Source organism: Schistocerca nitens, chromosome 2 (assembly GCF_023898315.1).
Source record: "Schistocerca nitens isolate TAMUIC-IGC-003100 chromosome 2, iqSchNite1.1, whole genome shotgun sequence".
NCBI lineage: Eukaryota > Metazoa > Arthropoda > Insecta > Orthoptera > Acrididae > Schistocerca > Schistocerca nitens.
This window is the reverse complement of record NC_064615.1, coordinates 450,500,735-450,524,191: the sequence shown is the minus strand read 5'-3', so window position 1 is coordinate 450,524,191 and position 23,457 is coordinate 450,500,735. Positions and strand designations below refer to the sequence as shown.

Below are 23,457 nucleotides of genomic sequence, written 5' to 3'. Positions count from 1 at the left end.
CGTCTCCGTCAGCACACACGCATTAAAACTCTATACAAAAATACTAACGTTGCTGCTCACGTCGCCCTACAAACCAAATGCCCTCACTGTACCATGTTGGGCACATCTAAGAAAACAAAACCTCTTGGAAGTATCAAAGAAACTCATGACACTACTACATAGGAATTCTAGACAGTCTTATAACCCCTTTATCCTGAATCTGGGAAATTAACATCACAACTACAGCCTAATATCAGGTTGACATTGGGAAGTTGACACCAAACAGATGACAAACAAAATCCACACGAGAATCTACAAAGAGTGGTCGAATCTATAAAGAGCTTGATCTCTGTGAAGATGATTTTGGCATGCTACAGGGCCTAGACCGGTGTGGTGGGCTCCGATATACATTCAGCGCCCAACGACAATGTCTCGTGTACTCGCCAACCACACGCCCATGTCCAGTGGGTGGCCAATTCATGTCTCGTCGCTGTGCAGCCTATGAAAAGGATTGCGGAAAACTCCCAAATAAATTCCAAAGTACAGTGCAGTTTTAATACCAATATATTTCCAGGACTCTGGTGTCCGAGCCTGGTGAACTGTACCGGTTACATCACCTGTACCCAAAGTTGTCATCAAACGACACAGTGTTCACAACAATCAGCAAACGAGTGAGCCTACAATACATTTGCTCGCAACCCTAGCCAAAAAACGAGTGCTCCAAGGTGCCTGCGTGACCTCTATTTATACTTTTGTTAACAATTACCTACAATGAAAATTAAAATTTTATGTAAAATCACAATTAAAAGTTAAACCGAATATGAGCTACACATTGCTAAAAATTTACAATCTCAGTGCTGAACAAGGTGAACCTATGTTCAACTTAGTTACGAGTTAATATAACATTTTCTGACTAATTATGTTACAGGTAACAATTACATTTCTAAATTTGTTTATAACAAATCAACTAGTGCCTGAATTTTAGTGCTAACATATATCGGAGATTCAATTAACATGCTTTATTTATATGTTCTATTTAATTTGCTGTAGTAATTTTATAATGATAGGTTTACTGGTACATCATGACAATGTGCTAAATTTCTTTCGATTAGTTACAGTATTAATTTCACATTTATATTGTGTTTCTCACATGAAAACAATGTTAAATGCTTTTGGCACATTCAAAATACACATGTTTCAGCAAAGCATCGTTTTCGAATTATATGTATATTGAAATAGTGGTTATTTTTGTATGTAATTTGGAAACAGGTCAGTTTACAATTGGACAATTAGGACTGGTGTTTATCTTTAATGCTCTCCGAGGGGTTCTGATAGGTACCAATGAGATACAGTAATATTTCAGTGGCCAGGCTTTAGGCACGTCTGCTGCGACCAGCACAAACGCCTGAAAGCGAAACATCGATCCCCGCTAGCCCCGCACCGTAATAAACTCTGTGGTGGACAACAGGCCGACTTGCTATCCACAGAATCTCTGGCAGCTGCCACGAGAGGCGTCTGGTTCGCTGTCAGCAGGGCACACAATGGCCACAGTGCTGGCACTATTTTACCTACGCAATGTCACGTCGCATCGTATCCTTGCGCAGCGACGGTATTTATTCCGGTGCACAACCACTGAACCGTAGCTGCGGTCCTACCTCGCGGGCCGCACCTTCCACGTCCGGGCCGCCGGCGGCACCTCCACCAACCGGCCGATTCGTGCGGGGGTACCGCAGGGGTCGGTTCTCGGCCCCTGCTGTACACCTTGTACACCGCTGACGCACCGCGGGTGGCGCGCGTGGAGTTGGCTCTTTATGCCGACGACACTGCGCTGTTCACCCGCAGCATGAACGTGGTCGCGATGTGCCGCCGACTCCAACTAGCGTGCGACGTCCTGGGGGCGTGGTCCACCAAGTGGCGCCTCAAATTTAACGCCGCCAAGAGCCAGGCGGTAGTCTTCACTCGGAGACGGCTACCTCCTGCCCTGCCGCCTGTCTCGATCTCGGGAGGCCCCATCCCGTGGTCACCAACCGGCAAATACCTCGGTGTGACGCTGGACAGGCATCTCACCTGGCTGCCGCACATCCGAGACATCAGGGGCGGGGCGTCTCCGGGCGCTCTACCCGCTGCTGAACCCCACGTCCACCCTCCCCCCTCGGCACGGCCTGACCGTGTACTTGGCCCTCGTCCGGCCGGTACTCGAGTACGCCGCCGTAGTGTGGGGGTATACCGCTCCGTCGCACGTTGCGATGTTCCAGCGTGTCCAGAATCGGGCGCTGCGACTCGCTCTCCACAAGCCGCCTCGTTACTCCACGAGGCTCCTTCATGAGGAAGCTGGCGTCCCGTTGTTGCGGGATCGGTTCAGGCAGTCCGCCAGGGTGTTCTATGCCTCTGCAGAACACTCTGGCAGTCGTTTTATACGCGGACTGGGACACCAAGTCCACCGCAGGCCGACCACGCGTTGGCCTGATCTGCTGCGGGAGTAGTTTCTTCCGCAGCCCCTATGCCGCTTTTGACGCAGCGTCCGCCCCACGCGGCCGCTCACATAGGCCAATCCTAACCGTGAGGCCAAACAATAGTTCTTGAGGTCCACACAGGAACAGCAGCTTCGCTGCTTAGCCTGTCTCACTCCTGGTAGATGTAACCAGAGATTTGCAGTGCAGTACTGAACCGTAGTTCACGCCACGAGCTAACTGGTCAATTACACCGACCGCCGCCGCGTTCCTCAGTGTTTCTCCGTAAAACATCCTGCAGTTCCACTGCCAACCTTGGGCTGATGTGCTGCCAGCGTGCCGACCTACTGCCTCCTTCATAGTAACTTGGAGCCACTAGCCTTCTCGTCATTGCTACGCAGACTTGGCCTCCACTATTGGGCGTCCTGGACACAGCATCATGTCCAACTAATGTATGTGGATCCTGAAACTGTCATTCTACTGTGTGGCCTTCCGTGCTTAGATTTTCTGTTAATTTTCCGTGGAGTAGTGATTCTGCAAGACAAACAATTCGTACTTCTGTTATCACAGTCTGAAATGTTCCATCGAGAGAAACTTCAAGAAGATTGCTATTGCATTCAATTCTTATCACTGCTTCAGAATCTAGAAGTGTACCTGAAGCTTATTTTTAAGAAACTTGCAACGGTTTGCCAACCTGTGCCTCAGCACCGATCGCAATAGAACCCTATCGTGAATTGTCGCTGTTTTCAGCAGCTCTGCCACCCATCTGGACTGTCGCTGAAGTTTTCTTTCCGCTACTTGCAGTGCCCTTTCTTACCTCTGCTCTATACTTCTGCCTTTCAAATGCTTCTTTTTACTGTCTCTCAGCTGGGGCGATCTTAAGGGGCAATACGTACAACCGGACCAATGGACAGCGTCTCAGTCATGCAATATATGAATGCAATACAGCAAACTAACTCTGTCGCAAAGATGAAGGTAAAACTTTTGTGATCGTCACGTTACAAGCGCGAGTGTGTAGGAGAACCACTTTTTTCGTCATCGATGAAACAAAAGATTAGAATAAGTTCACTGTGAAAACAACGATCTTAAGGCCTTCTGAACACGGCTCCAATCACTACTAACAACACTCACTAAAAACTTCGCAGTTCAGCTCGTCACTTGTAGGCTGAGCACGCATTGAGACTAATTCTTGAGTTCAACAATTCCGTGTTTCAGATTGTGTTCATCACTTTCGATATATGGGGAGTGGTGTCTTTCATTTATTAAGGTTCTGCGAAACTCGAAGTGTCCTGTCCCTCTTTAGAGCTCTCAAGTCTTCTGTGTACATTGTTCGGAAATTTCTGCATGTCTGTCCTATATATTGGAATTGACAGGAGTTGCTTGTGAACTGGCACATCCCCCCATTGCTGAGTTCGTATAGAGTTATATTCTGTTATTTGTTCTGTATGCCACTGGGATCCCTTTCTCCTGCATTGTGTTTGCAATTCTATGTATTACTTTATTATTGTATGTTAGTGTTTCCATTTTGTTTCGTTTTTTATATGTGATGTGCCCTGCCTCGGTGTTCTGAGACTCTTTACTTGTGCAGTTACGTGAGCAGCCACTTTGATTATGCTTCATTTTTATCTTTTGGCTGAGCCTATTGTCGGTGTTTGTTTTGTATCCGTTTCCAAGAACAATTTGTTTGATTATCTTTACTTTGTTTATGTGTCATTACAATGTTTGAGATGTGTTCTGTTTAACTCATGGAGCATTTGTATGAAATTGAGATTTTCTGTACTGTTCTGTGGTTTGATGTGTAACGGATAACACTGTTGGTGCCTGTAGAATTTCTGTAGATGGAAAATTTGCGTTGGTTGTTTATTGTTAGCGTGAGGTCGAGAAAATTTTGTATCTTGTTTTTTTTTTCAGTTTCCATTTTGAAGCTTATTTGTGGGTGGGATATGTTGATGTTATTGTGTAACGTTTCTACGTATCTTACCTTGTGTTTCATCTATGAGGTAAATTACGTCATCCACATATCAGAAACAATCAATTACGAGGTGTGGCTAGAAAAAAACCGGACTAGTACTGGTGAAACAATAAAACGAATGCAATAAGGCTGAAAGTCGCGTGGCCTATCACGTGACTCTCGCTCCGCCTACTGCTCGAGTTTCATATGCCTCCTGCACTCAGTCTGCCCGTGGCGTCTGTTTTAAGTAGCTGACGTTTTGTCTGTGCGTCGGAAAATGTTGAGTGTACAGAAAGAACAGCGTGTTAACATCAAATTTTGTTTCAAACTAGGAAAATCTGCAAGTGAAACGTTTGTAATGTTACAAGTGTACGGCGATGATTGTTTATCGCGAACACAAGTGTTTGAGTGGTTTAAACGGTTTAAAGATGGCCGCGAAGACACCAGTGATGACACTCGCACTGGCAGACCATTGTCAGCAAAAACTGATGCAAACATTGAAAAAATCGGTAAACTTGTTCGACAAGATCGCCGTTTAACAATCAGAGCAGTGTCTGAGTTAACAGGAGTTGACAAGGAAAGTGTTAGGCAGATTCTTCATGAAAGTTTCAACATGAACAAAGTGTGTTCAAAAATTGTTCCAAAGTGTCTCACAATTGAACAGAAGGAACGCCGAAGAATGATTTGTTCTGACATCCTGGAAAACATTGAAAGTGATCCCACCTTCTTACAAAATGTTATTACTTGCGATGAATCGTGGTTTTTTACTTACGATCCCGAAACTAAACGCCAATCGATGCATTGGAAAACTCCTGGTTCTCCACGACAAAAAAAAGCACGAATGTCAAAATCGAAATTCAAGGCAATGATGATTGTGTTTTTTTTTTTTGACATCAAAGGGATTGTGCACATTGATTGGGTACCAGAGGGACAAACAGTGAATCAGCATTACTACATTAGCGTCCTGGCTACCCTACGTGAGCGAGTACGGAGAAAACGGAACGATTTGTGGAGAAAAAAGTCATGGATCCTTCACCAAGACAATGCCCCAGCTCACAGTGCGTTGTCAGTGAAGACGTTTTTGGCAAAACACAACATTCCCATCTTAGATCATCCACCCTACTCACCTGATTTGGCCCCCTGTGACTTTTTTCTTTTCCCTAAAGTCAAGTCAGCTTTGAAAGGAACTAGATTTGAGACTGTTGAAGCAGTAAAAGAAAAAGCGACGGAAGTAATGTATGGACTTACCGAAAATGATCTGCAGCATTGCTATGAACAGTGGAAAATTCGTATGGAGCGGTGTAGAGACCGAGGAGGAGAGTACATTGAAGGAGATAACATGAAATTGTAAATAATTGTAAAAAAATGTTTTTTCCAGCATCAGTCCGGTTTTTTTCTAGCCGCACCTCGTATTTTGTACTCTTCCGGTTTCACAATGCTGTTGAATATTATGTCCTCTATATGACCCAAGAAAGTTCCACTGACCGTGGTTTCCATAGGCAGCTCCTCCTTTTGCAAATAGAAGTTGTTCAAAGTAAAATAATTTTGTTTTGTGATTAACTTTAGTATGGATGAGAGTTCGTTTATTTGTGTGTCTGAGACTTTCCTGTATTTCAGTTGTTGTTATACAATGTTTATAGTCGCTCCTATCAGTAAATGTGTGTACATGGATATAACAACAAAATACACAAGTGTTGCTATTAGGGAAGATATTGATATTCTTAACAATAAATGTCGCTGGAATCACTATAGCCTGTAGTAAAATGATTTTCCTCTAACAAACTGCTGTTTAATCCTGACAAGACCCAGCATCTTCTGTCAAGGCTATCTAACGATATAGAAGCTAGTACAGTTAAACTTTTAGGATTCCATATTGACTCCAAACTGGGTTGGGGAGAACACATCAGTCACATTACCAAAAAAATTTCAAGGGTAACATACCTAATGTGGAAACTGAGGCGTTTAGTTTCTCCTAACTATTTCAGATTGACATATTTTGGACTGTTCCAGTCTCACATTTCCTATGGACTGCTAGTGTGGATCTCCTGTACTACATTACATTACATTTATCGTTTTCCATCGATCCCTTGGAGTCTGCAATTCTAAAGCAGGCAGATGGTTCAAATGGCTCTGAGCACTATGGGACTTAACTTCTGAGATCGTCAGTCCCCCAGAACTTAGAACTACTTAAACCTAACTAACCTAAGGACATCACAAACATTCATGCCCGAGGCAGGATTCGAACCTGCGACCGTAGCGGTCGTGCGGCTCCAGACTGTAGCGCCTAGAACCTCTCGGCCACTCCGGCCGGCGCAGACAGAGTTATGAGCTATAATCCTTGTGAAGATATTCATCGATGAAGTAAAAGGAGTTGGCCAACAGGAAGTTCTTTAATTCACTCTGAAACCGATCTTTATCACTTACAAGACATTTTATATGCTTTGGTAAGTTATTGAATATATGAGTACTCATGTATTTGACTCCTTTTTGTACTAATATTAAGCTTTTATAGTCCTTACACAGATTGTTTTTGGTTCTGGTATTATAACCATGTTTTGCACTATTTTGTGTAAAAAGAGACATGTTGGAAATGACACAGGACATCAATGAGTACATTTACTGAGAAGTAGTCTTGTCGCTTTTCGGCCCTGGTCATCAAAGTTGATGAAGGCGTATCGAAGCTGGACTGCTGGAACTGCTGCAGTCTCATCCGAAGTGTTCTGCTGCAGTTCTATAAGACTGCGAGGGTTGTTGCGGTACACCCTAGACTTGAGGGCTCCCCACCTAAAATAATAGCGCGCTGTTAGATCAGGTGACCTGTGTGGCTAGCTAGGGCCGCTACCAGACTGATCTCTACTAACACTCTTTAATTGAGGATTGTGTAAAAGTGTCCAAGTTTCTGACAGCTGCACGAGCAGTTGGAAATAATTGTAGGTTACTTAATACTGCCACAAATGATTTCAAAATTTTGGCAATGTAACGCGCCAAAGTCAGCGTCTGGTGGAAGAAGATGGGACCAATAATGTGGCACACCAAACGTCAACCTTCTGATCCTGCCATGGTGTTTTATGCGGATTCTCCGCTGCCCAGAACCTGTCATTCTGTGAGCTGACGTAACCACTCAGGTGGAGCCAGGCTTCATCAGACATAAAGAACAGGTCTATGTCCAAGCCATTCACTGTTATCTCAGTGAACAGCCACTCACAAAACTGGAGGCGATGAGGAGCATCTGCTGATTTTAATGCATGAAAAACGGACAGTAGGTAGGGATGCATGTGCAGTTCCAGGTAGAGCATTCATCCGTATGATTGAGGTGATATACCGGTCTCTTGCGACGGTATCAGGTTGATCTGGTAGGACTCTGAAGCATTTTCGGTGAACTGTATCCACCTTTACTAGTACGCGGGCGCTTTACGGCATGTTTGTTGACTTCTTCAGAGCAGTTACTGTCTGACGCCATTTTCCTATTACGCGTTACATGGCACTCTCTGCTGGAACTTTGAGATCATTAAATTTCTCAGAAAGCAACTGACCACACCGTTTCCACGACTTTGTTGCCACATAACTTTCCACAAAGAACACCCGCTGCTCTAGTGTGAGTACCATCGCCCGTTTTCACTGCTCCCCTCACACTGACACATCTCCCACTACGGTCTGACCCGGTGTGGATCACGTGGTGAACGTATACGTGGTGTGCGCGTCACGCGGTGTGGTTATATGCTTACATTTGCGTCCAACCGTATCCACTCGTCTGGGCCACTTTTGTCTGTCCCACCCTGTACAAAGGAAAGAGGCCTGACTTGGATGGGGGTTTTGACGGCGGCAACAGAAAGCACGTCTACTCATTATTTTGAGCCACTAGCTCACTCAGAAGAACTACGAGAAGCGTCAGACGTGCAACAGGAGTGGCTCCACTCCAGATTGTCCAGAATTAAAGCTCGAGTTTCAAAACTCTATAGAAAGGGAACCACCGATCAGAAAGGCGTCAAATTATAACAATAGTATTGACGCAAGGGAAACGACATGGGAAAAAAGAAAATTTGATCAATAGATGGCGCTGTATGCGTCATAATATGCCCACCAACAGCTGGGCGGCGCACGGCTGTTTCTCAGTTCGCGTCGGAGACGCCGAACATGGCTGTCTCCATGAAGAGTCACGCACTACTAGTAAAGCTCCTTTACAAGAACGATGACTGTACACCAGTAGCCCTGCAGAAGTTCCAGACACTCAAGGATATGATAAAAGGCATTGGTCCAAGGCCTGCTAAAGGTCTGAAGAAAGTGATTACAAAATTCGAAAAAGAAGGTTCTTTTGAAGTGCATTGTGCCAGAGGGAGGAAAGTAGCTGATCCGACACCTTTGTCAAGATGTGGCCACTGTATTGGAGGATGGGTGCAAACGTGCAGTGCACAGGTAATTGCCAGAACATTGGACATGCTTGCTACCACGGAGCATAAAGTCCTACGAAACATACTGCATTGCTATACACACAAAATCACCTTTGTTCAGAAATTGTTTCCTGCTGATCTGTCAGCAAGACAAACTTTTGTTCCGGAATTTCTTGCTCGCATGGAAGTGGATAATGATTGCCGTGGAACATTCTATGAACAGACGAAGCCCATTTCCGTCTACAAGGACATGTCAATGCGCAGTATATGGGCAACGGAAAATCCGCATGCATGTCGACCGGTGCCACTTCATTCCGCAAAGGTGCAGGTTGAAGGCATCGTTTATTGTAGGACAGTATTTTTCTGAGGAGATGAGTCCTGAGGGTCCTGTTACCTACACTTCACTGGTAAACCCTATGAAAGTAATTTGCATACCAACGTCATTCCAACCCCTTAACAGCGTGAATATGTTGATAGAATAATTTTTATGCAATGTGGCGCTCCTTCGCACATTGCACAGCCAGTGAAGCGGCTGCTGCAGAGGCATTTCGGAAATGTTAGAATAATCAGCCATCATTTCCCTGCAGCCTGGCCGTCCACATCACCTGATCTTAATCCGTGTGACTTCTGACTGGAGGGTTATCTGCAAGATGTGCTCGGTGCTCCAGATACGAACTTAGTTGAAGGAACGCACTGCGCAACGCATTCTGAACGTGACCGCCGAGATACTATGACCTGTCGTGGAACATGCTGTTTCTCGACTTCAACTAGAGGCAGGAAACGGCGGACAACATATTGTAAATGTCTTGCGACAATCTAACGATAGAAACAGGTATCATTTTGATTTTTATGCCGTTTTTGACCTCAGGAAATTAATAACAGATTCTTCCCATCCGATGTTGTACGGTCTTGCCGAGGTGGATGGTTTACCTAACTAACAATGCCACAACTGTCGACTGTCGAACTTGTGCAGTCATGCACATTGAACAGTACGGACGGTGTAAAGTGCAACTCAACCATAGCCGTCGTATTACGATTCATCTGTCATTTGTAGCCGACCCCATTTAAGTTAAGATGCTTGCAGCACCAACTATTGGTAAAAATTGTCGCTAAATTTTTTGTGTTCCATGACGTTTCCCCTACGTTAATAACATCTTGTTCAAATTTGACGTCATTCTGAGCAATTGTTCTCTTTTTACAGCATTTTGAAACTGGATACCCTGCATTATGTCTCATGGAAGTGCAGTCGCACCGATGGACACTCCATAGGCTTAGCTGCATATTGTATTGTATGTTAACCGGGGACGTAGAAACGACGGAGAAGCACCGTCCCCACCGCAGCCGCAGTGCTCCACAACCCCACGAGGACTACCGCAGTCCAACCCCCCCCCCCCCTCCGCCGCCCCACACCGAACCGCTCTTTCAGGGTTATTATGTGGTTAGGCCCCCGGTGCCCAGACGAGTGTAACCCCTATGTTTGCGTGGTAGAGTAATGGTGGTGTACGCGTACCTCGAGAACTTATTTGCGCAGCAATCGCGGACATGGTGTAGCTGAAGCGGAATAAGGGGAACCAGCCCGCATTCGCCGAGGCAGATGGAAAACCGCCTAAAAACCATCCACAGACTAGCCAGTTCACTGGATCTCGACACAAGTCCGCCGGGGACCAGGCGCCTCTTCCCACTCCGGAAAGCCGTGCGTTAGACGCTCGGCTAACCGGGCGGGCCTAGCTGCATATACATTTACGCGCTAGCATCAAAAATATTTATAGGATGCTTTTATTTGTCTAGTTATTTAGCTATTGTCGTTAAATGTGATGTGATGTCTTAAAACAATAAACATATTTTTTTACTGACTGGACCTCAATCCTCTGGCTGTTTGGTGTCGTCAGAAAAATGAAGTGTACAGTACGTGACCGATCCACATGATGTTCACGCGGCCGTGGTGTGACAGAAAGGGCAAATAAACTTTGCACAGCTTGGCAAAAGTTGCCGAAAATGACCCACACTACCTCGTCTAATTATACAGTTGCTTATTATTAGTCTCTTGCAAGAGTCTCGTCTTTGGAGCCATTTTAACTGGAACAATACTGCATAGTTTCACCCGTGTCCATTTCCGGTATTAGTTATCATATACGCCTTAGAGGCTGCACGTGCAGCTTGTAAAGCTCCCCTCTCCCCTTCTCCTTTTTACACCACTGCCATGTGGCATCGCAAAGTTACTTTATGTGAGCTCTTGAAGTAGAGAGAGCAGACTTTGCCAACTCACGGGGCGGCGGTTGGTGAGGGCGCGCGCCGCGGCGGTGCTAAGGTCGGTGGCGGGCACGCCGCGCAGGCAGTCCACCAGCGCCGCCGACTGGTTACCATGGCAACCCACAGCTGCCGCCAGCGCGAGCGCCGCCTCTCTGGCCCGCTGAGCGTCCACTGTGGCCCACGGGCTGAGCGCGCTGCCGCTCTGCGAGATGGCCCGCGAGAACAGGCCTGCAACACGCCCAAAAACGCCCCTGTCTCAAAGCGTACAGCCGGCGCTGTGGAATCAGTGGCCTCTCGTGGCGTCGCGTGTCAAAGCAGTCACAAACCCAGCGTACGAGACTTTTTCCATTAAACTGTGCGTGCGAGGTTTTTTGGGTGAAGTGCATTTTAGGTTAGTCGTTAAGAACGGACTGAGAAGATCCCACGAGATTGCTATGGTTGGATACAGCTGTTAAAACTGCATGTTTTCGGTTTGGAATGCTTTCCGACACGTGGACCTAATTCGATATGTACAGATAACCTAGGCAGGACACGAGTGGAAAGCAGAAACTGAAGGAAGGAAGAGAAGGAAAAATGGTAGGTGAAAAACCTATTTTTGCCGAAGCGAAATATAATAATTAATCTCCGACGTTTCGTAACTTACACGAAAAAATCTGAAAATGACTGACTGATAACATTATTTACTTCAACAGCAGTGCAAACTGAAAAATCACGCCGGCCGCATAGCCGAGCAAAGGCGATTTTAGCTGAAAGACAGAAACATGAAAGGAAAAATAACATAGAAACTAAATATGCTGGAATAGCATGGAATGTGGTCTGGAAAAATATCAGTAGTGATGTTCTTTCGTCTGACGCGAGAACAGCGTGGTACAAAGTAGTCAATAACATCATCAGCACTAATGAGCGTCCCTTTGCCATCGGTTTAAGTGACACTAACCTCTGCAGCAAATGCAACCTCGTTGATAGTGTGCCTCATCGTTACACATATGGAGATCGGATTATTAACTGGAGGTGGACCAGGGAGAAAATTGCTCAAATAACAAGAACTTCAGCAAACAATGTACCGACTAACATTTTCTTCAGACCAGAGGAAAGTTACTACCCTCAGGCAAAAAATAACGCAGTGATTTGGTTAATGGGAAAATATACAAGTTATGTTTTTAACAATATTGGGAGCGATGAACATATTGAATACAAGATGTATATGGAAAATAAATTCGAGAAAACACTTAAATATCAGAATCACAATAAGAAATATGGTAACATGCTCCGAATTGTCTTCAACAGAATGGGTATAGGTTAGGAACTGGAACTGACAAAAATAACAAGGCAGTGAAGTATTTTGCGATGTCGCTGTTCGGGACTTCTCTTCTGTCCACGTAATTTACCCTGGAAGGAACACACATCAAGGATTAACTGAATGATTAATTTGGTGTCTGGGAAATGATTATGAGGAACCGGCTGCAGAAGAAGAAAATGTGCATCCTGAACTGCCACCAGTTGAAGGTGACAGTGAAGATGCTAAATTGTGCTATTGCGAAAGACTCATTCTTTGAATGCTGTAATTAATGACTGCAATTATCTGTCACCTAATTTATATCATTTCATTGTAGCCAGCCATTTTTGTTACTGTTTTTGTGGAATAAAAAAAAAGCGGTTCTAGGCGCTACAGTCTGGAACAGTGCGATCACTACGGTCGCAGGTTCGAATCCTGCCTCTGGCATCGGTGTGTGTGATGTCCTTAGGTTAGATAGGTTTAAGTACTTCTAAGTTCTAGGGGACTGATGACCTCAGAAGTTAAGTCCCATAGCGCTCAGAGCCATTTGAACCATTTTTTTTTTTTTGAAAAATCGCCTTGGCAAGAAATTTAAGAAAACATTCCAGAATTACTTCGGGATTACACAGTCTGTAATACACCATAATAACAGCCCATTTACCCACCTTTGGCCAAAGAAATTTTCTGTTTCTTAGAATTTTTTGTTTTGGAGAAGATGTTTTATTTTAAAAAAGCTTTTTTTTGTATTTAAGAGGGATTTTAATTTACAGAACGAATTTCAGTTTCGAGTAGGGGTTTTAGCTTTCGAAACCATCTTTAGCTAACGAGATAATCGCTATTTTCTCCGAGAGGAATTTTAATTTTCCGAGAACAGTTTTCGTTTTCAAGAAGGATTCTACTTCTGATGGAGGATTTTAGTTTGGTTTTTAATGCTTTATGATCGTGTATACAGCTCATTACTCCCGCTATCATAAACAAAACTTCCACGAGAAGAGATTTACTTCGGTCACGTGCCAATACCGACAAAGGTGATTTATGGTGGCTGGAAGGTGGGCTGAAATGGAACGAATGAGGTCAAAAGAAAATGATGAAAAGAGAAAAACATTCGGAAAACCGATCGTTCGCAAAAGCTCGATATTCGGTTTCGAACACTGTGTCTGGAAAACAATTACAAGTGGTCAAATTGTAATCGTGTTGCAAAGTTTTAGCACTGCATTTATAACAAACTATTTTGTCGTAAACATCTACAACTACATCTACACTACGCGGAGAAAGTAACAATGTTAGTTCCCAATTTTTCTGTTCCATTCGCGAATGGTTCGCGGGGAGAACGATAGTTGGTAAGTCTCTTCGAATCATAGTTTGATTGAATGAAAACTGATCATTATTTATTCCTTAGAGAAGATTTAGTAGCAGCTGGGTATTTTTTACGGTCTCCAGCAACAATCAGTAAAACAAATTTCTTCTCAGTTTCATATTTTGTGAGAATGTTATTGTAGTCCTGAATGAGTTTGACATCGCTTTCTGCAACATCATTCCAACCACCATCTCCTGAAGTTTCTGAATTGCACATTTGTAAAGGGAGTCATCTTTCTATGTTGAAGTGCCTTTGAGAAGAAAATCGGTATTGAAAAAAAAACCTCGTGACGAAAGTTTTCGTGTTAGGTGTTATAGATGATGAAAAGTCAATATCCTTAAAAGAGTAAAGGTCACTTCTTTGTCTGATGTTTTTTTTAGTTTTTTGTCTCCTTCTTCGCCTTTTTCCTAATTCCAATATAACTTCTATATTCCCCTTGACCCTTATTGGAACATAGTCATCAAACAAAGCTGAATCCACAGTTTCAGAAGCTAAGTGCTAGAGGTGATTTGATTTTTCTTTTGGAGCAGTCTTATTAATTGCTGGATCAACATGCTGATAATTTATTAGTTGGCTCATGAATAGGATATCATGGTAGGTAGCCTTAATTGCTTCTGTTGATAGAAACCAGACCCCGACGTACACATCTATAGTTAAAATACATATTCTTTTTAGTGAGTTCTTCTCCATATCACAAAAGTGAAACTGATCCTGAATCATGTGTAACTTGAATGCATGCATGGCCTCTGCCATCCAATAAGAATGAGATACAGATCCTGGGGTGCGAAAACGATAATCCAGTCTGTGGAAAGCCGGCAAGAAAGATCACCGTTAATTCCATCAGTTTTCGGTAATCATCTCACAGTTGTTTTTGCATAGAAACTTGGTTTTTCAAGAAATCCGAGAATAATGGACTCAACATCGTCAGGCATTTCACTGGTGCCGGTAGTGTAAGCATTCTTGTCGAATTTCAACCAAGTGACTCTAAATTTCTTAAAAAGTTCCATGTGTGTGCCACAAGCTGCCCCCATCAGTGAGTCAAAACAGGTTCTCAACAACAAATCAGAAGTGTCATGACATCAAAGGGGGCATAACAGCTCACGATTGAAGAATTTTTCTGGATTTGTACAGCTGCCATTTACTCTACCTGTACTGCTTGCTGTTTTACCACAGCGAAGCGCCTGAATTTTATCAGCTATACCCCATTTCTGCGCCGCCTGGTAAACAGCCGTAGGTTGATCTTCTACAGAAGATATTAGGATTCCAGGGACTCCCAACAACTGTTTCTTGACTTGAAAGATTACTAATATTACCGGTTTATCTACCTTTTCAGTACTTTTGAGCTCTGGAAGCAACTTTCCATCCCAGTGCAGTACTACTTAGATTAAATTTATGCTCTTCAAATCCGTGAAAGGAAGTGGCCGCTTTTATCCCCAATTGGCTACTACAACTACCTACAATCATAATATTAATGTTTTACTATTAATAAAAATGTGATATATAATATACAGGGTGAGTCACTAATTATTGCCACCAAGAATAACTCCTAAAGTATGGTAGGAGCTGAAAAGTTTGTGGGACAAAAGTTGCATGAGATAACGGGTGACATAATATGGCGTTGGTTTTTTTGTTGCTAGGTGGGGTCGCCTCAGAGATATGAAGGTCAACTTTGTTCTTTTAAATGGGATGCTGTAGTTTGGTACTTATTTCCTAATAGCGGCTATCGAGACAAATCCAATGACGTGGAACAGTAATATCTTTGAATGTCAACGAAGGTCATAAAGGTGACATGAACGTCCATTTACAGAAGGTGTTGGAAGTGATGACCAATGGTATCAATGCAGTGATGCAAACTTCTTATAATGGATTGAGTGGTATTCCTTATCTCTTCGGCACTTATCGAAGCACATGCTCTGACAATTCTCTCTCGCATATCTTCGGGTGTAGCTGGAACGTCTTTACAAACAATGTCTTTTATGAATCCCCACAAGAAAAAATCCAGGAGGTGTCAAGTCTGGCGAACAAGCTGGCTGCGAGACATCTCCTCCTCGTCAAATCCAACGATTCTGGAATTGTCTCTACAACTCATTTCGAGCCATCAGCGAGAAATGTGCCGGACACCCACCATGTTGATACCACATTCTGTTCCTTGTTCCTGAAGGTATTTCTCCTAATAACAGACCTAATGTTTCTTGTCGGAATGTGGTGTACCTCGTACCATTACGATTTCCTTCGATGAAATAGTGTCATATAATTATGTCTTCCACAATCCTACACCATAAATTCACCGACCACGGTTTTTGGTGTGCAACTTGCCGCAGCTAACATGGATTTTCAGTTGCCCAATAATGTATATTATGCAAATTAACATTACCGTGGTTCGTGCTTGTTGCCTCGTCAATAAATAAAATCAAATTAATAAATGTGTCATCCCTCTGAATCTGAAGTTGAGCCCATCGGCAGAATTCAATGCGACGCATACAATCCGCAACAGTTAATTCTTGGTGGAGACTGATACGGTAAGGATGATATTTATGGCGATGCAGATCACGAACAACACTACTCTGGCTCATACCAGATTCCCTTGCGATTTGACGAGAACTAACACATGGATCTCGAACCCCAGAGGCAAGAGTATCAATTTCCGTTTCCTTGTTAGTAACTTTCCTTTGCCAGATATGTTTCCGATACGTTAAAGATCAGTTGTTCTCAATTTATCACACACACATTTTAATGTACGACGTGTAGGGTGAGTACGTTGAGGATATCTTTCAGCGTATAAGCCTTTAGCTCTCACTGAATTTCGTTGGCGTTCTCCGTAAATGAGAAGCATATAGACTTGTTGTTCGAAGGAATACACCATTCACATTCGCTTCATTCGACGATATTAGGCTTACCGTTCCTATTTGTGTCGTACTGCGAAACCGTCGAATGGTGTTTACATGTCAATGGCACGTTAGATGGATATGCCGTATTCGGAGAATATTTACTATTTGCATGATATACGGGAGAGAAGTGTCAGAGAATGTGCTTCGGTAAGTGCCGAAGAGATAAGGAATACCACTCAATCCATGATAAGAAGATTGCATCACTGCATTGATACCAATGGTCATTACTTCAAACGGCTTCTGTAAATGGACGTTCATGCCACCTTTTTGACCTTCGTTGACCTTCAAAGACCTTACTGTTACACATCATTGGATTCGTCTCGATAGCCGCTATCAGAAAGTAAGTACCAAACTATAGCATCCCATTTAAAACAAAAACAGAGTTGACCTTCATATCTCTAACGCGATCCCACCTAGCAACAAAAAACCAACGTCATATTATAGCCCCTGTTGTCCCATGCAACATTTGTCCCACAAACTTTTCAGCTACTATCATACTTTCGGAGTTATTCTAGGTGGTAATAGTTAGTGAATCACCCTGTATATTACAATATTAGGATTAAAGTCTTAAAGCAGAGCTATTAAATATAAGTATCTGTAATAAAATTTTATATAATAATTGCTGTGTCTAGACAAGACAGTCTAGACACAAGGGAGGTAGCCGAAAGGGCACGCGTCAACTCAAGCCGTCTTGCGTTAAGTCTGAAACAGGATACGTGATGAAAGCTATAAAGAAAAGAACGGAGCTTCTCGTATACTTAACTTTAATTCTTTGTGGTACATTTCTCTTGATAATACAAGTGAGACTCTCTCCAGATATGGTTAATGGCGCCTTGCTAGGTCGTAGCCATGGACTTAGCTGAAGGCTATTCTAACTGTCTCTCGGCAAATGAGAGAAAGGCTTCGTACGTGTAGTCGCTAGCAATGTCGTCCGTACAACTGGTGCGAGTGCTAGTCCGTCTCTCGAGACCTGCCGTGTGGTGGCGCTCGGTCTGATCACTGACAGTGGCGACACGCGGGTCCGACATGTACTAATGGACCGCGGCCGATTTAAGCTACCACCTAGCAAGTGTGGTGTCTGGCGGTGCCACCACAATAATAATAATAATAATAATTATTATTATTATAATGATGAGGCATAGCACAACACGAACAGCAAAATTCTAAACTTCGTGGTCTATGAGGGTCGTCCTGTATTTGTGTGACAGAGGTAAAATTTTGCGCATATCGTTCTTTCATTGACTGGAACAAAATAGGGGGGAGGGTGGGAGCTAACCTTTTAGAAAGCTGAAAAATAAGGGCTACTCTAATATGTATGCGTTTTAGAGACTTTTTGGAGACCACAAATCTCCTCTGTAGGAATCAATGGGGATTTCACAAAAAGCGATCGTGTGAAATCCTACTCAATCTGTTCGTCCGCGAGCCCAGAAAGCAGAATAAATCGGTAAGCTGGTCGATGCCGTGTATCGTGAATTCTGGAAGACGTTCGATACGATTCCGCACTGTCACCTAATAAACAAAGTAGCAGCGTACGGAAAATCAGTCCTGGTTTATAATTTTACTGAAGATTTTCTAGCAAATATTTTTGGAAATTTGTGGTAAGTCCCTATGGGACCAAACTGCTAAGGTCATCGGTCCCTAGGTTTACACACTATTTAATGTAAACTTTAACTTACGCTAAGGACAACACACACATCCATGCACGAGGGAGCCCTCTAACCTCCGATGGGGGGAGCCGCGCCAACCGTGGCAAGCCGCCTACACCGCGCGGCTGCCCAGCGCGTCCTAGCAAATATAATACATCGCGTCACTCCAAAGAGAGAACCTCTTCAGACGTTAAAATAGCTTCGGGCGTACTTCAACAGCGCTTTATAGGACCATTACTGAACACAGTATGGTAAGTAAATGACATAAGGCTGCCGCGACGCTGGAAAATCAGTTAAATGCTGAAGACCTGGAGAGGATCGAAGCTTATTGCTCGAGTTGACAGTTGACTCTCAACATACAAAAAAAAAAAAACACATACGGTCCACACATCGGAGGAGGGACGAGTTGTGTGGTTACACGATTGCCGAAAAATCAGTGGGAGCAGTCACATCGGTTAAATATAAGGGGTCGGCGTATGAATCGATTTAAAGAGAAACTACGACATAGAACTAGTCGCAGGAGGGACGGATGCCAGATTAACATCCATTTGAAGAATCAACAGGAAATACAGTCAGGTACAGTTTGAGTACATTTTTCCACACTAGTCACATATCATTTGGCCTCCCCCCCCCCCCCCCCCCAAACCTCTTTTCGTGAACCAGATGTTCGAGACTACGGTGTATTCGTCACTTTTGCAATCTCATATTTTTCATTGTACAAAACAGTCGCAATAACGTACATTTATTTCTGATGTTTTTAGTGCTTTCGGTCATAGTGTAGACCTCTGCTCAGTATGTGACTGAATACCATCCGGTATTCACGCAATATATCCAAGATTGGCAATGTTTCACTAAAGTTCGAAATTTAGAGAGGACTTCAAATCGAGATGCTTTTAATAGGTTCCAGAACGAAACTGTTCTGAAACCTGGCAGAAAATCCAAAGAGATTCTGATCGTATGTGAAATACGCCTGCGCAAAGACACAATCAGTATCTTCACTGCACGATAGTAATCTACATCTACATAGATGCTCCGCAAGCCACCCAACGGTGCGTGGTGGAGGGTACCCTATACCACTATTGGTCATTTCCTAACCTGTTCCACTCGCAAACAGGAAAAACGATTATCTATATGCATCCGTATGAGAGTTAACTTCTCGTATCCCAGTGGTCCTTACGTGCAATGTATGTTGGTGGTAGTAGAAACGTTTGGCATTCAGCTTCAAATGCCGGTTCTCTAAATTTTCTCAATACTGTTTCTCGAAAAGTACGTCGCCTTCCCTCTAGGAATTCTCATTTGAGTTCTCGAATCACCTACGTAATACTTCTTGTTCGAACCTACAGGTAACAAATCTAGCAGCCTACCTCTGAAATGCTTCGATGCTTTCCGTATAAATCCCAAACACTTGAATACTACCCAAGAACAGGTCGCACCAGCGTCCTTTATGCGGTCTCATTTGCTCAGTCCTAAAATTCACCATATAAACGGAAGCCGACCATTGCCTTCCCTACCGCAGTTCTCAAAAAATGGTTCAAACGGCTCTGAGCACTATGGGACTTAACTTCTGAGGTCATCAGTCCCCTAGAACTTAGAACTACTTAAACCTAACTAACCTAAGGACATCACACACATCCATGCCCGAGGCAGGATTCGAACCTGCGACCGTAGCGGTCGCGCGGTTCCAGACTGAAGTGCCTAGAACCGCTCGGCCACACCGGCCGGCCGCAGTTCTCACATGCTCGTTCCATTTGATATCGCCTTGCAACGTTACGCCACGATATTTAAATGACTTGACTGTGTCAAACAGGACACTAGTAATACTGTATCCTAACATTACGGGTTTGTTCTTCCCACTCATCCGCATTAACTTACATTACCCCACACTTAGAGCTATCTGTCATTCATCCCACCAACTAGAAATTTTGTCTAAGTCGTCTTGTATCTCTCTACAGTCACTCAACTTCGACATTTTACCGTACACCACAGCGTCATCAGCAAAGATTGCAGATTGCTGCCTACCCTGACCACCAAATGCTAATGCTAATGTTACTGATGACATTGTCAATAAAGTTGAGCTACTGTGCACGGTTATCCGAAATGTCTTCACCAAGGAAGACGAAGCAAAAGTTCCACAATCAAGACGGCTGCCAATATGAGTAACGTAGAAGTATGTACCACGGTGTACTGAAGTAGCTTATATCACTTAATAAAACCGGTCCAGATTGTACGTGGGGCATATTGTAAGTAACGCAACACTTTTTTTTCTTGGCCAATTTCGGTTTAAAAATTCCGAGATTTGTTGGACATCATGGAATATCCCTGCTCCAGCCTCTGCGGTTTCGTTGAAGTTTCAGTTGGTGGCGACGCTGTATATAGCCATCAAAATGGCGTCTGTAATGGAGGTGCGTTCCAAGCAGAGGCTAATCGTGACAATATTTTGTCGAACATCGTTACAGGCGGTGGAAAATTGGTTCGTCGCTTAGAAACTGGAAACAAAAAGGCAATCAATGGAGCGGCGAGACATCACCTCTCCTCCGAAAAAAAAAAAAAAAAAAGTTCAAAGCCGCACGCTCAGCCGTTATAAAGTCGTGGCAACGAGCTTCTGGAACACTGAAGGGGTTATGTCTTTGGTATCCTCCCTCAAGCTGCTACCATCAACGCTGAAGTGTATTTTGCTGCCCTCAGGAAATTGAAGAAACGACTTCAGCGTGTTCGTCGCCACGAAGATGCAAACGAACTTCTCCATGACACCACTTGGCCTCTCTCGACCCTACAGCGCGGGTCTCGCACCTTCCGACTTCCATCTGTTTGACCCAATGGAGGATGCACTCCATGGGAAGCAGTGCTTGAATGATGGGGAGGTTATTGATGCAGCAAGGTCGACCAGTAGTGTTACCATGCGGGCACGCAGGCCTTACCAGTGCGCAGGCGTAAGGCCATCGCATTGGACGGTGATTATGTTGAAAAACAGGGTTTTGTAGCCAAAAGAGTAGGGGAATAATATAATGTATTGTAATCCTGAATAAAACCAACTTGCTTTCAGGAAAAAAATTGGCATTCCTGCTGTAGCCCCGGCTATACCAGTTAAGTTCGTTTTAGAGTATGCTAATACAATAGCTCAATATTTGGCAGTGATATAGCACACTCGTTCGTCGAAAGAGACATACCTAAAGATTAGAAAGTTGCGCAGATCACATCAATACTCAAGAAAGGAAATACGAGTAATCCGCTGAATTACAGACCTAAATTACTGACGTAGATTTGCAGTCGTATTTTAGTGCATGTACTGCGTTTGAACATTATGAATTACCTCGAAGAAAACGATCTCTTCACAAATAGTTATCAAGGACTCAGAAAATATTGTTCTTGTGAAACACAATTAGCTCTTTATTCACGCGAAAGAGATTGCTTTGATACTATATCCACACAAATGGCCAATTTAAATCAGCCACATTGGATACAGTGCATAGTAAAGCCGTGTTTGAAAGGTTAACTTTTCGATTAAGTGCCCTTTCAATTGGGTTCAAATTTCGTTGCGGAACTTTGGGGAATGTGGTGCAGGTGTGATGGAGCAATGGCGCATTTTGTTGCTGATACAAGACGGCATCTAACGCGCCAATACTGTCCAACATGGATGGGCCGCGCACGGGCTGTACCTCGGTCTCCACGGCCACCTGACGTCATTCCTTTGGATTTTTCAGTCTGGAGTCATCAAAGTCGGACTGTCATATCCTTTTTTGGAAAGTTGGATGTTGGTTCTGCTGCTGCATGCATACACAAACTCTGAGTCTTAGATATTATTACGAGTGGTAGCGAGCGAGCAGTTGTTGAGGATAGTTGGACGCAGCCTAGCGTGGAGATAAGCTGACAGTTCGCAGCCCGCTCTGACCGTGAGAGTGGCGCCAAAGGAGATTTTTCTATTAATCGAGGATTTTTGGTGATTTGGCTTTTTGTTGCGCGTAGTTGTTGCTTACTTGCGCCCTGGGGCAATTTTGTCAGACTTGTATATGCGTACATTGAAAGTAATATTCGTATCTTTGTTGTGAGCAGATACATGATTATTGATTAAGAACATCGTGGTATAATGAAAGGTTTTGCTAATCAAACTGTACAAGGAAAAGAAAGGTCTGAGTAGAATTTGTCAGTGTGTAAATCGTCAATTCCAAAATATAGTAAATTAAAATTTTTTATTAATTCCTTTCACTTTTTTCCACCACTTTAGGCTTGTTGACTAAACCTCTCCTGAATATTTAATTTCTATAAAAAAAACTAGGAGAAGTTGCATGAGTAGTTGTGACTATGCATTGGAATTTGCATCGATCGCAGTATTTCATTTGAATTATTTTAGCATATTGCAGCGGCAAGACGAGATAAGTTGTTTGTTGCGTGAAGGAATATTACAGTATAATTGTTAGGAGATGTTAGAGAACATTTTAAGAATCTTAGATACAAGAGAATTGATTTTTCATGATTTATAAGAACAGTGATTAATTTCGGTTTTTTTGTTCTCTATCAGAATACTGACATGTCCGATAGTAGGAAGTTCCAGAAAATGTTTGAATACTGACATACTGCAATAAGGGTTTTCATAATACAAGTTGTACGGCTACATATCAGATTTTATGATAATGATAATAAAGTTTCACTAGATAGTCTAGCAATTTTCAGGGAAAAATTATAGATAACCATAATATTGTCAGAGATAGAGCTTTACACATTTCTATGCGTCTGTTGCATTAACAATAACTTTTTATAATAAAGACATTCACCAGAATAATCATAAAAATATGCTTTGGTAGTAAACTTTCAGTCATCTGAAAAGTTAAGTGTATAGCTCACCTACTGATACGGTTGAAGAACTGGGACAATAAACTGTTCAGAATTGTCAAGATTTACGAGAAGATCTGGGGGTGTTCGAAAGATTTCGTAACTCACTGCAGAGGAGAGACCAGCAGTATTTCATCTAAATTTGAGGACGACACGTGGGAAACCTCCGTTCACAGATATAAGTACATATTAAACTGTAACCCGTCACATGCTAGAGGAGTATTGCACTTCTTGTTAAGGTAGGCCTAGGATGAAATTTTATCCCAAATATATGGGGACTTAATCGAATAGTTTACATCTGAAATACACTCCTGGAAATTGAAATAAGAACACCGTGAATTCATTGTCCCAGGAAGGGGAAACTTTATTGACACATTCCTGGGGTCAGATACATCACATGATCACACTGACAGAACCACAGGCACATAGACACAGGCAACAGAGC

The 23,457-nt window shown here is 43.2% G+C and overlaps 1 protein-coding gene across 1 annotated transcript in view; it reads right to left on the bottom strand.

The window, feature by feature from the left end:
• The window catches only part of LOC126235083 (juvenile hormone esterase-like), a 173,798-nt gene that overhangs the window by 61,832 nt on the left and 88,509 nt on the right, over window positions 1-23,457 (bottom strand). The window contains exon 6 of the mRNA XM_049943816.1: window positions 11,035-11,246. Coding sequence (XP_049799773.1) covers window positions 11,035-11,246 — 212 coding nt within the window. The remainder of the gene's footprint in view (window positions 1-11,034; window positions 11,247-23,457) is intronic.